The sequence below is a fragment of the Chrysemys picta genome, chromosome 6, assembly GCF_011386835.1.
Source record: "Chrysemys picta bellii isolate R12L10 chromosome 6, ASM1138683v2, whole genome shotgun sequence".
NCBI lineage: Eukaryota > Metazoa > Chordata > Testudines > Emydidae > Chrysemys > Chrysemys picta.
In genome coordinates this window covers 102,802,392-102,815,854 of record NC_088796.1, presented here as the reverse complement: position 1 = coordinate 102,815,854, position 13,463 = coordinate 102,802,392, and the positions used below count along the sequence as shown (strand labels likewise).

General features: G+C 38.4%; 1 protein-coding gene across 6 annotated transcripts in view; it reads left to right on the top strand.

The window, feature by feature from the left end:
• Positions 1 to 13,017, top strand: part of ACER2 (alkaline ceramidase 2) — a 33,671-nt gene extending 20,654 nt beyond the window's left edge. For 5 of the 6 annotated variants that reach the window (XM_024105405.3, XM_042850544.2, XM_042850546.2 and 2 more), the window contains 2 exons: positions 9,901 to 10,038; positions 10,764 to 11,832. In XM_024105405.3, the coding sequence (XP_023961173.1) occupies positions 9,901 to 10,038; positions 10,764 to 10,950 (325 nt within the window). In that variant the 3' untranslated portion in view covers positions 10,951 to 11,832. Of the gene's footprint in view, positions 1 to 9,900; positions 10,039 to 10,763 lie in introns of all 6 variants that reach the window. The other variant, XM_005297685.5, reaches the window with a different exon arrangement.
• The last annotated feature ends 446 nt before the right edge of the window (positions 13,018 to 13,463 follow it).

The window sequence follows — 13,463 nt, the reverse complement described above, 5'->3', positions numbered from 1 at the left end:
GTAAATAAAAAAACCCAACATGTATTGTTGTTTTATAATCTCATGACTTTTGGGCTCCTGATTTATGATTTGTGAATCTTTGGGGTTGGCAACTGCTTCTCTGGCCTAGTCTACACCATGAAACTTTGTCATGTTTGTTCAAGGTTGATATTGACGGTATTTGTGCTGGCATGACCATGGTTTGTCCTGGTCTGCACTGACCGCTGAACATGTTCACCATCTCAGATCAGAACATTGTAGTTCATAGTGGTGAGGAGACATGGTAACATTGCTTAGCGCAGACCAGGCCTCTGAGGCAGATGCGGCACCTACAGCCATGCAGCTGTGCAATGCCCCCAATGCAGGGCTGGGCCTACGAGGCACAATATAGCTGTTGGTCTTTTTGTTGCTGCTGCACTTTTATACCAGCAATGGTGTGAACTCATTCCGCTCCACCCCAGCTGTTTGGATTCTCTCACACTGCATGTATTTCCAATGATTAATTAGGTCATTACACGTATACCTAAATATGTAGGGCCTGATACTCAGCTGGTGTAAACTGGATTACTTGCATTGAAGTCAGTGGAGCTGCACTGATTTACACCAAAGGAGAATTTGGCCCAGTATATGCAACAAGTGCAAGTTAATGTTGGACACAGTGGATTTGATTTAAATCAGATTGATTTAAATCACTAGTCAGGAAGACTCAATTTAATAATGGATTTCTACATAAAAGTGCATTCTTGTTGGTTGTTGTAACCTTAATACATATTCTTCACAACTCAGAGATAGATGTAGGTTTCATTTTTAGAAGGTACATTTTTAAGTGACTTATTTTGAAAACGTTTCAGATTACTTTTACAGCTATATCAGAAAATGAATGATTGTTTGGTTATTTCATTTAACAAAGATAATTGAAGCAGATATTTATGAAGTCATTGGGAGGTGAACTATCTCCAGTTCAACAGGTTAATCGTTAATATTTGGAGGATTTTCTTGCCATCCTGTATTAGGAGGCGAACATCACCAGACAGACATTTAAATTGTTTTATTTAACTAAAACAACAACGTTATGTATTCTGAATTTTTTTTCTTCAACAGCAAACATAATTTTTTAACAAAACAAGCATATGAATTTTTGAATTTAGTGAAACATTCAAGTTTTTTAAAATCAGGTTTGTTTTTGTTTTTAACTAAAATAGTTAATTTTTGTTTTTGTTTTTTTAAATATTTCATTTAAATCGACTATGTCAGGCAGGTCAACATGAGAAACTGAAAATATTGGCTTCTGCAGCTAACTCAGTTGTCTTCACCTTCATTTTCCTGTTTGTTCTTAATCTGGAAAAGAAAAACAAGCTTTCCTGCTTTTTCAGGTCCCAAACAATTTCTCAATTTGGAATGAATTAGTCCAGAGGAAGAAGATATTCTTTCTTCACCAGCAGAAGAAGCTACTGCTGTTAAAAGTGGTGTTATCACTTCAACAGTCTCTGAATCCAAGGGCTTAAGTGACTTCAACCAGTTCACTGGTGTGACTTTCTTTAACACATCATCAGCAAACATATATTTCTTGAGTGGTTAACCCTTAGCTTTGAAGTTTATTATAGCTGGCATTATGGAGGGATGATTGCTGGATGTCCATGTCATAGCCAACTCCTCTTCTTCAGCAGTTAAGGTTTGACCTTGGTACCGAGTATTGAGAATATGAGCTGGAGATGAGCTGGAGTGCTTGTCCCATTTGTTTTTTTTTAATGCTTGGAATTTAACTCTGTCATTGCATATTTCTTTTTAAGATCTCACTCAGTTCCTTCCAAATTTCAACAGCATCAGCAATAAAATAGCTATTTCCCTGCATTTTGTTCAAGGCTACCGAAATAGGCTTCAGGGTACTCAGCATGTGTTCAACATTTCTCTTAAGCCCAATATTGAGAACTTTGGCTGTGACAGTGCCATCTATTTTTTTTATGATTTTGTTCACAAACTGTCATCAGATTAGGCCAGTTCTTGATATAGTCCTCAATACAGTCCACTACTGAGTTCCATTGCACATCTTGTGGGAGAGTTAGCTTGGTTCCTCCACTTTTTTCAGAGCAGCTGCTGCAAAGTGGTTGTTACAGAAGTATTTTGCAATTTCAACTTTGCCTTTATTTTTGGAACACTGAAGTGTTTGGCAAGGAAGTGCATCAAATGAGCACTGCTACCGTATGTTATTAGGTTGGGACTCTCTTCTAAATAATTTCTTCTCATCTTGGATACATTTGCAACATTGTCTGTGACCAAGCTGCGTACTAGACATTTGAATTTTTTTTCACGGTTTGTTCTAGCTTTTACTGCTACTTCTTGTAAGTATTCTGCTGTGTGTGCATTTCCTGATATATCAATTGTTTTTGTAAGGAAGACATTCCCTTCTTCTGTTGTCACACAAGCACATACAACAGGATCATTGTGGACATTGTGCCACCCATCAAGACTCAGGTTAACAATTTCACCCTCTAGACCTTTCGCACACTGCAATTTGCCTGCGACGTCTGCTCTGGTGCGTGGACTGTATCCTGGTCTTAATGACTGAATCATGTTAATGAAGGGTAGGTTCTCAATCATACAGAAAGGAGACTTTGTTGCATAAATAAACCGGGCAATTTTTTCATCAATTACCTCTTTTTGTAATCTGCTGGTTCTTATCACAAACTTATCTATGGTTGTTTCTGGATGATGGAGATTTTTTGTTTTGTTTTTGCTAGAGATGATATACTTTGGCTATGTGACATACATGATGTGACTGAAACACTGTCATTGGCAGATAACTCTGAAACTATAGAAAATGATGGTGATCTTGAAGGTGGATAATCTTCAGAATCCTGTATGTTGAGGATGGATTCTCCTAAACAAAATAAGTCAATGCAGTTATTTAATTATTATGACCATACTGCTCATTTATTATCCCTCATTGCATTTACTGACACTCAGTACTACTTTAAAGGTGAAATTGTAAAAGGAAGATCTGCCTATTTCAGCTATTTATTTTTTATCACAACTGCATCTAAAATGATAGAACAATAGAGTAACAACTATATTTTTTGTTCAAACATGAGAATTCAAGAATAGTCCAGAAGGAAGACAGGCAGTCCTTAAGAAAGAAGTATGAAATAAAAAAGTTTACCAAACTGAAGATCCTGCATGTTCAGACATGTTCCTTTCTTCACCTTCAAAGCAGCTTCATCCTGAGAAGGAACACTTCTCATCATGTTGTTTCATTCGGGCAACCAGGCCTTGCATTTCTTTGTTGCACTGTTTGCATTTTGCACGCATGCCTGTCTTACTCACAGATAGAGGAACTTAATTAAAATATTCCCAAACTGGGTCTCTTTTACGGCCTGCTGCCATTATAGGTTTTCCCTTTTAGTGAGAGAATGGTATGGTAGATCTCAAATTAATGAAGGCTACATTCAGAAAGACCTCAAGACTTCTGGAATATGCTGCTTAAACAGTTTCACTTTTGTTTCTACTGCTTGTCCCTCCCTTCTCACATTTATCTCCAGACTTCTTCTCCTTGTCCAGATTTATTCCGCCCCCAACAATCTTCTATTCATTGAACTTTTTGAAAGTTTTCACTTTTAGAGGGAGATAAGGGATTGACTCTATGTACACAAATTTGCAGAGGGACAATAGGGTTGAGGTCTGTTATTTCTCACCTCTGTATATTTATTTATTTATTTGAAAACATTTTTGCTGTTAACTGGAGTCACAAATCCACAGTTTGAGAACTGCAAAACTAAGCATCTCTGATGGCATCTTCTAGACTGAGCACTGAGTCCCATTGGGTAGTTAGAAAGATTAACCTAAATAATCTGTACAGAAGCCCCTGGAACCCATAAGATTGGGTCCCTAATCCATGAACTATTGGAACTCATTTACAAAACTTTTCTTAAACATTGCATGAATATATTGTCTCATACTATAGAATTAGAATTTATAATCCCTATTCCATGTTGAGATATCTTTGAGCTATAATGTATCTTAATTAAAACTATCTTTAGATAGATTTTTTTTTCCTCAAAAAGCATTTTAACAAAAAAAATCCAATTAAAAAAAATCATTGATTTTTATCCACCCTGCTCTTGGATCTGATTCTCCTTTGCTACCCTTATAAATCAGGAATAACTCCATTGAAGTCTGTGTAAAAGAAAGAAGAATCAAGCTTAACGTTAGTATTTCTTGACTCTTTTATATTTAAATATGCAATATTCATGGTGTATGAATAGGGTGGGTTTTTTCCATTCTCTTTTATCAGACTACATAACAGCTTTTCCTAATTGTATATTTTGGAAAGATATAATTAAATCCTTCCTGTTTAAAAAAAAAAGAAAAGAGAAAGAAAGAAACCCAGCCATCTCTATGGTACGAGGAGTGCGGGAACTGAATAGTGCACTGCACAATAAAGGAGGAGATGGGAAAATTGACCAAGGAGGCTGGTGGAGTTGGCTAGAACTCTGATGAAAGTGCCACGGGATTTTTAATGTTCATAGAGAGCCATTTGGAGGGACATCCTGTGTGACTTTGGGCAAAACACTTAAACTATCTGTGCCTCAGTTTTCCATTTGGAAACTGCATATAATAATGTGCCTTTAGTTCCTGGGGAAGTTGTAAGAAGAAATCACAAACCTGTTAGGGGCTCAGACACTTCAGTGTCAAGTGCCATAGATATGCCTATAAGTAAATTAATACCTTTGTTTTAAGAGTTTCATATGGAAGATCATCTCCCATTAAGCTGTATGGAACTCTGTTACTTACCTTTCGAAGAATGAAAGGCTTGAACACTCCTGCTTTTGAATAATTTATTATAAGGGACCCAAGGGAGCTGTCAGTTTAATTGTGCAATGTGGGATCTAATACCTGCAACATTTTTTTGATAAATTCCTAAATGTAAAAGCAAAGGATTAAAGGCATTATTTTAAGCCATGCTGATCCCTGGGAGATTTAAATACAGACGCAGTCTCCAAAACCCAGAAGAGGTCATCTAATCTCTTTTTACAATATACAAAATCTGAACATTATTGAAAACCAATGGGATTTTTTCCATGCAAGTGCCGTCAGTCATTCAGCTGTACACTGAAATCTAGTCGCTCTGATGTGGAACCTTCACTATGAAACTATTTTGGGTAGGGAGGGAAAAAAATTATAGGCCAGTAGTTTCACCTGTTCCATGTAGAAGAAGATATTTGGGCCTAATTTATCACTGCATTACTCCAATTTTATGCTGATGTAAATTGCAAACTGGATAGTGGTGAATCAGGCCTTTTGTGTTTCCTAATGAAGATTTTTCTTACTCTAATTTTTCCTTGGGAACAAATTGCTGCCATAAAAAGAGCATTATGATCTCAAATGGGAGAAGAGATGGCTAGTAAGGTAGGAAACACTAAAATGGGAGACTTTTTCAAAGGCACAAAGGGCAGGAGGAAGAAGATGATAAATTCCATGTGTAATCTAGTGCAGTCCCTGTGGTGGTAGCATGATGGTAGTGTGTGCTGGCCCTGTAAGAATAACAACTATGGATGGCTAATATCAGAAGAGACTCATACACATTGTGGTAATTTTTATTAACAGACATTTAAATTATGTTTCCTATGATTATATACAAGCACTGCATTCATGCAGATATAGTGCACAATCAGGAAAAGCAAATGGTATGGTTTCAACAGCAAAATTAACTTTGGCCAGATTTACACTAGAATATATTAAGCTACCATTTATCAGGAAAAAGAGGGACAAAAATATTACAGATCTGCAATATGGCTGAATGAACCATGCTCCTGGAACCTTAGCATGTGCAAGTCCTGTTCAATTTTAATATTGCATTAACAGGTTTTTAAAACTTCATTTCCATATTTGCTTTCAAATAAAAAGACTGGACAGCTTCATAGCATTTACCTGGTTCCAGTTAGGGTTTGAAGTTTGCACCCATATTGCTGGTGAATGCAGTGGAGGAGAGATGTCTAGCTTTGCTGCTCCCCATCAGTATTTCTAAAGCACCCATCAGTGTCTAGGCACTGTTCAGGGAATTACAGAAAATCATTGAACATTGCCCAGAAAAGACCATCTCTACCATCCTATTTTTTTGGGGGGGTTGCCCTTGCTTACCTTTGAACTCCCTCTTACAATATCCCCTGAAGCACTTATTTATTTTATAGACTTATAAAAACAATTTTAAATAATCCCCAAACCATTATGTTATCTTGTAACTACTGTCTCCACCACATTCCTTAGGGGTGTCTTAAATCTCACTGTCAGCAAAAAAAATTTCTGATATTCAGCATAAATTTTCAGTCTCATCCCACTACTTAAAGCTCTTTGAAGCATGCACAATTACTCTCCTTCCTTGCTGATCACACCCTTCAAATATTTGTAGGTATGGCCATTGCTTAAGGCAGCTACATGTTGAGGTCAGGTTTTCTGTGTTAAATGTGCACAATTATGAATATGCATTTGCTTTCCACACTTATGACCACAAACACCTGATTTTTTCGAGTGTGTGCATGCACATGACCATTTAGCTAACAGAATGTCAAAGCTTGGCATGCCTTTGTATGTGTCCATTTGTTGTGTGTTCAAACAGCGAATCCATACATATCCATCAGTGTCTAGGTATTTGTACATGAATAGTGGCAATATGGGTTTTTGGTCTTGTATGACCTGATCCATCTCACATTAGAGTGATTGAGAATCTTTCCATTGACATTAATGAGTCATGAATTGGGCTTCTCATGTGTATTAATAAAGTAATCTCTTTAGACCCTTGGGCATTTTGTATCTGTTTGGTAATGGGGTGCTCAGCACTGAACATAGCATTCCACGTGTGGTCTCACTAGGGAAGTATAAAGAAAAACTCTGTGTCCCTGCCTTTGACGGGATGCCTCTGCTTATGCAGATGAAAAATCTCTTTGCCCTTTTCTGATGCTTTATTACAACTATTTAACCTTGAAGTGGAAAAAAAAGCACTACAGAAGAAATCTGTTATTTCATATTGTAGCTAGCATACAAAATGTGTAAAGCTACCTTTATGTCCTGCCCCCTCTCCTCTGGATTTGTTTTGATCACATATGGGCTGGAGACCCTGTGCTCCTGCCAGTCCTTCTATTCCCCCTCTCAATACAGAGTGAGCTGAGATTATATTATGTAAGAAGAAGTTGTAATGAATTTGTGCCAGGATATAGAGTTAAGGTTGTCATGGCAGCAATAGAGGGAGTGGGCTTCTGGCCTCTATGTGATGTCTTCTGCTTTCAAATCCAAACAGGTAATGACAGATGTTGGAAACCACTCAGAATTCCCTCAATTGTCACGCTGGAATTTCAAAACTGAGGGTGACAAACTTGTGTGTGAGACCAGGAATTTGTACTTGTATGTACTGCAATCAGTCATAAAACGACAGGGTTACTTAGGGCTAGTCTACACTGGCAACGCTTTAACGTGGCTTGTGTGGTCACGGCAGAGCACTGGGAAAGAGCTCTCCCAGCACTCTAAAAAAACCACCTCCTCAAGAGGTGTAGCTACCAGCGCTGGGAGCGCGACTCCCAGCGCTGGTGCACTGTTTACACTGGCGCTTTACAGCACTGAAACTTGCTGTGCTCAGAGGGATGTTTTTTCACACCCTGAGTGAGAAAGTTGCAGCGCTGAAAATTGCCAGTGTAGACAAGCCCTTAGACTGTAAGCTCCTTGGGGCAGAAGCTCTCTTTGTCCTGTGTTTGTAGGATCATGGTCCCTAGGTGTTTCCTTATTACAAATAATAATAATAATAGTGTTCATTGCAACACAAGCAGAATATTTATTTTTGTTGCAAATAAATAAATGTTTGAGATTTATGCTGAAATCTCTGTGTCCTTGGTCCTGAAATACCACAGGTTTTATTGAGTCTGAGGAGTGAGATCTGCAAGACAGGCTCCTGCAGGCAGCTCCAGGTCGGGGCAAGGGGCCAGGTTTATAAGGGGACTTATGCTGAACTGTTTTCTCGCTATGAAATAAAATGCAACCTTGAAGAAAAGGGACTGAAATCCTGCTGAGAGTGGTTTTTGACCAATGGTTTTTGACCAATAGTAAGAACTACTCTTGGCAGTGTTTACATATGGGGCCCCAGGAAAATCCACCCAATTTAAAAACAAAAACCAGACGCATAATTTTCTTTTTTGTAGAAAGACCAACAAAGCCGAACCACACTTCATCCTAGACAGCATATAAGAAAAAGGTCATGTCCCAAGAGACCTCATATTGTATAACTCCTGTACTGAACTCTCTCATTGGCTAAGTAACATTTAATGTCACAAGGAATCTAGACTCCTGAGCAAAACTATGGAGACCACAGAATTCAGTACCCCTCCAAAATTGAGGTGAACAAATTTCATTACATTAAAAAAAGAGTATTCCTACTTTACAGGCCTGGCAGCCTAAGATAATTCCCTGTACATACATTGGCACGTGCTTTGGAGGGCAGAGCTCATCAACTACAGGCCAAGCTGCTTATGGCCACAACAGATGGCTCTTTTCCCTCCACAGCAGGAACTATTGTATATGCACAGGTTTGTTTCCCCCATCCATAGTCAAACTCCAGCTTAAGCTAGATTGGGAATTTCGTTTCTGAGGTTCAGAAGCATGCAACATCAGCTAAACTGTTCTTGTCAAAGCCTTTGGGGATGTTTAAACTTGGGTTAGCATCATTTGGAACTGTAGATTACTTAAATTAATAATGTGTAGAAAAAAACAGCTAGTCCTCCACCACCCCCCGGAAAGCATATCATTCTTCATAGTTATATAATTTTAAAAAATGTTTGCTATATCGAAGGGGCAAGTGAAAATTTGGCCCAAAATTTAGATGATGTCAAAACAAACTTTTACTCAAATTCTAAACCCAAAGAAATGTTTTGATAACAGAATTTTAAAAATTCAGCTACCTCTCCCTTGTGTTCTAACGGTGTGGCTGGGACCACATTGTATTTAACCAGTTCTTGAAAACCATACTCCAGTCTGAGTATATTTGGCAAGGCTAGTAATGGACCCCAATGCCAAAGACTTGTAATCAGTTTCCATCAGCTTTACCACTGCCTCTAACAATCAGAAAAACTCCTCTGTGTTTCAAATGGTAAAAGTTTTGCTTAAATATTTGTTCTTTCCTTAAGACAGAGTGTGTTTTGTGTGTTTCAAGTTTTGACACCAAACCTTTCACTTATATGGGTGCTAATTAATTAAAATCTTGATCTTAAAAAAAAAAAAGATTAAAAACCAAAGAATTCAAGTGTAGTTCTTGTCTGGAAAGTGACTCTTGCTCATAATGACATAGGTGGGTTCCATGTTTATTGTCTTTCAATGACTCCAAATCAATTTTGCTCAGTTGACAAGTACTGTAAAAAGAATAATTTTTTTTCCTAATGTTTACCATGCATCATCACCATTTAAAAAAAAATGCTGCAATTGGCATTTAGGTCCCTATCTTGTAAAGAGAACTGGGCAGGCAGATTCCTGCTTCCTCATGGTTCTTGTTGCAGGATTAGGGTTGTTGCTGATGTATGAAGGAAAATGGATTCCAGCTCTGGCTTCCAGAACTTTTACTTATGCTGTAGTCCTAACAGGAGTGAAAACAATTTTTTTGTCCAAAAGTTGCACATCAGTAATTAAGAGTATCCAGGAGCAGAACTGCTGAGTAAAGGTGCCGTTTTGTTTGCATAGTCTCTTTTCTGACTGTGACAGCACCTCAAATTGATGGTAAGTAAACTCCTCAACATATGACTTTTTCAGAATGCTGCACTGTGTGCAAAGCAGCTGCAGGCTTCTTAAAGGTGTGCAGCCTGGCATTCCAGATTCCATCCCAAGGCTCAATATAGCCAAACCGCATAGTGACTAATAACGGCTTTTCTTCCCTTCCTTATGTCATTTTTTTAGGTGTGAAAATTTGCGTGTGTACAAGCTGGGCCTCTTTTCAGGTCTTTGGTGGATGTTAGCACTTTTCTGCTGGATCAGTGACAAAGCATTTTGTGAGATCTGGTCTTCATTTAACTTTCCGTATTTGCACTGTGTATGGTAAGTACTGTGTGTAAACTCTGTTGTTTCATTTAAAGAAAAGAAGCCCTTAATACAGATGTATGCACGTAGGCTGTCTTGCGCATTGTATGTTGTTCCTGTCACCATGATGATCAGCTTTACTAGTAAGACTCCCAACCAGTAGTGTTCACACATCCCATCCACTTGATAGATTTATGTGCCCTCCTCGTCTGTTTCGTTTCTGCAGACTCTAACTTCACTTTTAATGAAAACTAAGTTTCTAGCCTTTACAAATGCTGAAATAACCTTCCAAGTGTAAATCAATGCAGTCTTATCAGTCTGAAACAATGGGTCTGAGAGGTGACAAATCTCTCCATCCTTAAAAAAGCCATGACAGCAGACAGGTAGACAAGGAAGGTCAGAGCTCACTTCTTCACACCTATCCACCTGTGAGCAAAAGTCCCTTTTATTCAAGACCATACTCTCAATGTTCTTCCCCAAACTCTGTGTAAGTGTATTTTGCAGCATATTCCAAGGTCATCAAGTTTGGACCAAGAATGCTACAATTCACTGCATATTTGTAGCATAGTTATCTATATGCTACATCTTGTTAGTCCTAAGAGGACAGGGATTGACACTAGCCAGGCTCAGGAGGGACAGGAGAAAAGGGTAGGGACTGATTAGTCTGAAAACTTGGTGATATATTTGATATCTTTACTAAATCCATATGACTTTTTTTTTTCTTTGTTTTTCATTCTCCTCAGGCACATCCTCATTTGCCTTGCTGCTTACCTAGGCTGTGTCTGTTTTGCCTACTTCGATGCTGCCTCCGAGATCCCTGAACAGGGCCCTGTCATAAAGTTCTGGCCCAGTGAAAAATGGGCTTTCATTGGTGTCCCCTATGTCACCCTCCTCTGCGCACATAAGAAATCACCTGTGAAGATTACATGAAATCAAGCACCTAGTGGAGGGGACAATCTATTTATTTTTTCATCACAGACTATACTTAGGTCAAGGTAGTGGCTAGGGTTGTTTTTTCTGACTTCTATGCATATGGTGTTCACAAGTGTTTTGTTAATACATGGTAAAATATGACCTTTCCTCACTTTTCTGGAGAGGAGGCCAGAAGGTTTATTGTGGTGCTCCTGAACATTTATATTAGAACTCTGTATTGACACTGGTTGGGTTTGTTTTGCACTCTGTTTTTGATGTAGCATCCATCATGATATACCGGTAATTCTTTCCAAATATCAAAGTTAAGGCTATTTTTCAAGGTTGGCCAAAACTGCTGACGGTAAGAGACTGATTCTCTTTTCATGTTGGTTCTGCCAGAGCTCTATTTAGTGAAGGAACAGTGAGGGGGACAAAGGTGCCTTTAAGCCATCTTTGTGCCTCCTCTATTCTGTGCCCAGCTCCGAGTATACGTTAGAGCAATCTTGAGCGTACTTTAATTTGCACCTGGATGCATTTAGCCATAAGTTGTCATGGTGGTATTCCAGCGATATTTTTTTCCAAAGTCATGTCTCCACATATGGACTGCAGAGGGGGGTAGTGTAGAGCCATTGTGGCAGCTCTGCACTGCATGGGAAATTCCCCAGTTGCTAAATACATTAGCAGAGCTGCAGAAGAGGATGGCAACAAAGGAAAATCGGACCCAGAATTGTTACACTGGTATAAAACAAGAGTAAGGGAGACAAGGAACAGGCCTTAAATCCAAATAAGATATTCAGGAACCCTAAATTCCTAATGTTTTCCTCAAACAGTTCAGAATGGAATGACGGTGTCTTTTGGCTAAATTATCTACAGGATGCTAATGAGTATCAGCTTGTGTGGTGTGTAGCAGAACCTGGTAGCCATTACAAACGTATTTAAAAATGTATATATTCCCAATAAGCATATGAAGATGGTTATAAAAATCCCCTTCTATCTCTGGGCTTAAACTTTACCACATCTGGAGAAAAAAGATTAAAGGGTGAGACTTTCAAAAGCATTTGATATTGGCTTAACTGCTCCCACAAAATTATATGGGAGTTGTACCAATAACTTCAATGGGAGCAGTGTTCAGCCAATACTGAGCAGTTTTGAAAATCCCACCCTAAACTATTAACACTAAAATTTGGATTAAACTATTAATAAATAAAACAAAACCTTAGACTCCAAGTCCAGTTGGTGAGAGTTGCTTTCTGACTAAAGCCTTTCAAGTAGAAATGAATGCAGTTGTATCCTAATGCCCTAGTAGTTGTATTTAGTAAAGGTAAATGACCACTTAAAATCATATTTAGGGCCTGCATGTCCTTCCAATAAGCAGTGAAGTTTAAAACTTCAATGATTACATTCTTTGAAGGAATGTGTGGTATAATTTTTGCCATTTGTATCAACCTGTCTTGTAAAACATTAGGGACAGTCCAAAGGGGTGGTATCTGAATCCAGTTTAGTTTTAAGGCTGCTGTTTGGTTTTGACTCCTAGTTAGGGCTATGGTTGAAAGTCACTTGCACTGAAATCTTGCAAGCTGTTTTCACAAGTTTTTAGGACAAAATGATGCAAGGAAGGAGTCACTGATTTTCTGAGACTTCTACCATCTTTAACTATTGTGATCAGCTGTTCTTGAGAGAGAAGGTCCTTACTGTTTGAAATTCAAATCAATACCAAAACTGTAGGGGTGGGACTTCAAGGAATTGGATTTGAGGTTCTGGTTATGGCCTGCCTCTCTAAAATATTTAACTTCTAAGCAATATCTTACTTTGTCACCAATACTAGGCACCAATGTGATATAATCTCTAATGTAATATAGAAAGTTCCCCTCCATTTAAAATATATATTGCTACTTGCAGTGATAAAAGTTGATCCTTAGTTTTACAATATATATTTTGAAAAATCAAACTGAAGTGCTCATACAACATTAGTTTATTCCAGTTTGTTAAATATGCAAATATAATCATTGTTACAGCTGTAATAATTATGCTTTTCCAGTTAGCTGAGGCCTTTATTGCTTTACTTGGGATGAATTTGGGAGTTGTGAATGTTACCCAGATTTGGTCTGTATATAACCAGCCTCGGGGATATTTCTGTTTTAACCTTATTATAACACCTAACACTTAATTTGGATTAGATGGGAAGTGTGTTGTGTAGTTTTAGGAAGCAAGGCACGGTAACTTATGACAAGTGTTCCAGAGCTCTTTGGTGGAACCAACTCTTCAGTATCACATACTGAGGGCCTGATTCTTTGCTATCTTATATCAGTGTTGGCTCCATTGGCTTCAGTGGAGTCACTTCTGACTTACACCGGTGTAAGCGAGAGGAGAACTGGGTCCTGGAACTTTAAGCATTCTCTTACACTTGGCTGCTGTGGTCACAGAAATGTACTTTATAACAGTTTTTACTTGAGAATATGCTACTGAGAGATGAAAACCCAGATCCTCTGCTATGGAATGGTGCAGCTCTTGTGGAGCAGGGGCAAGGGAGG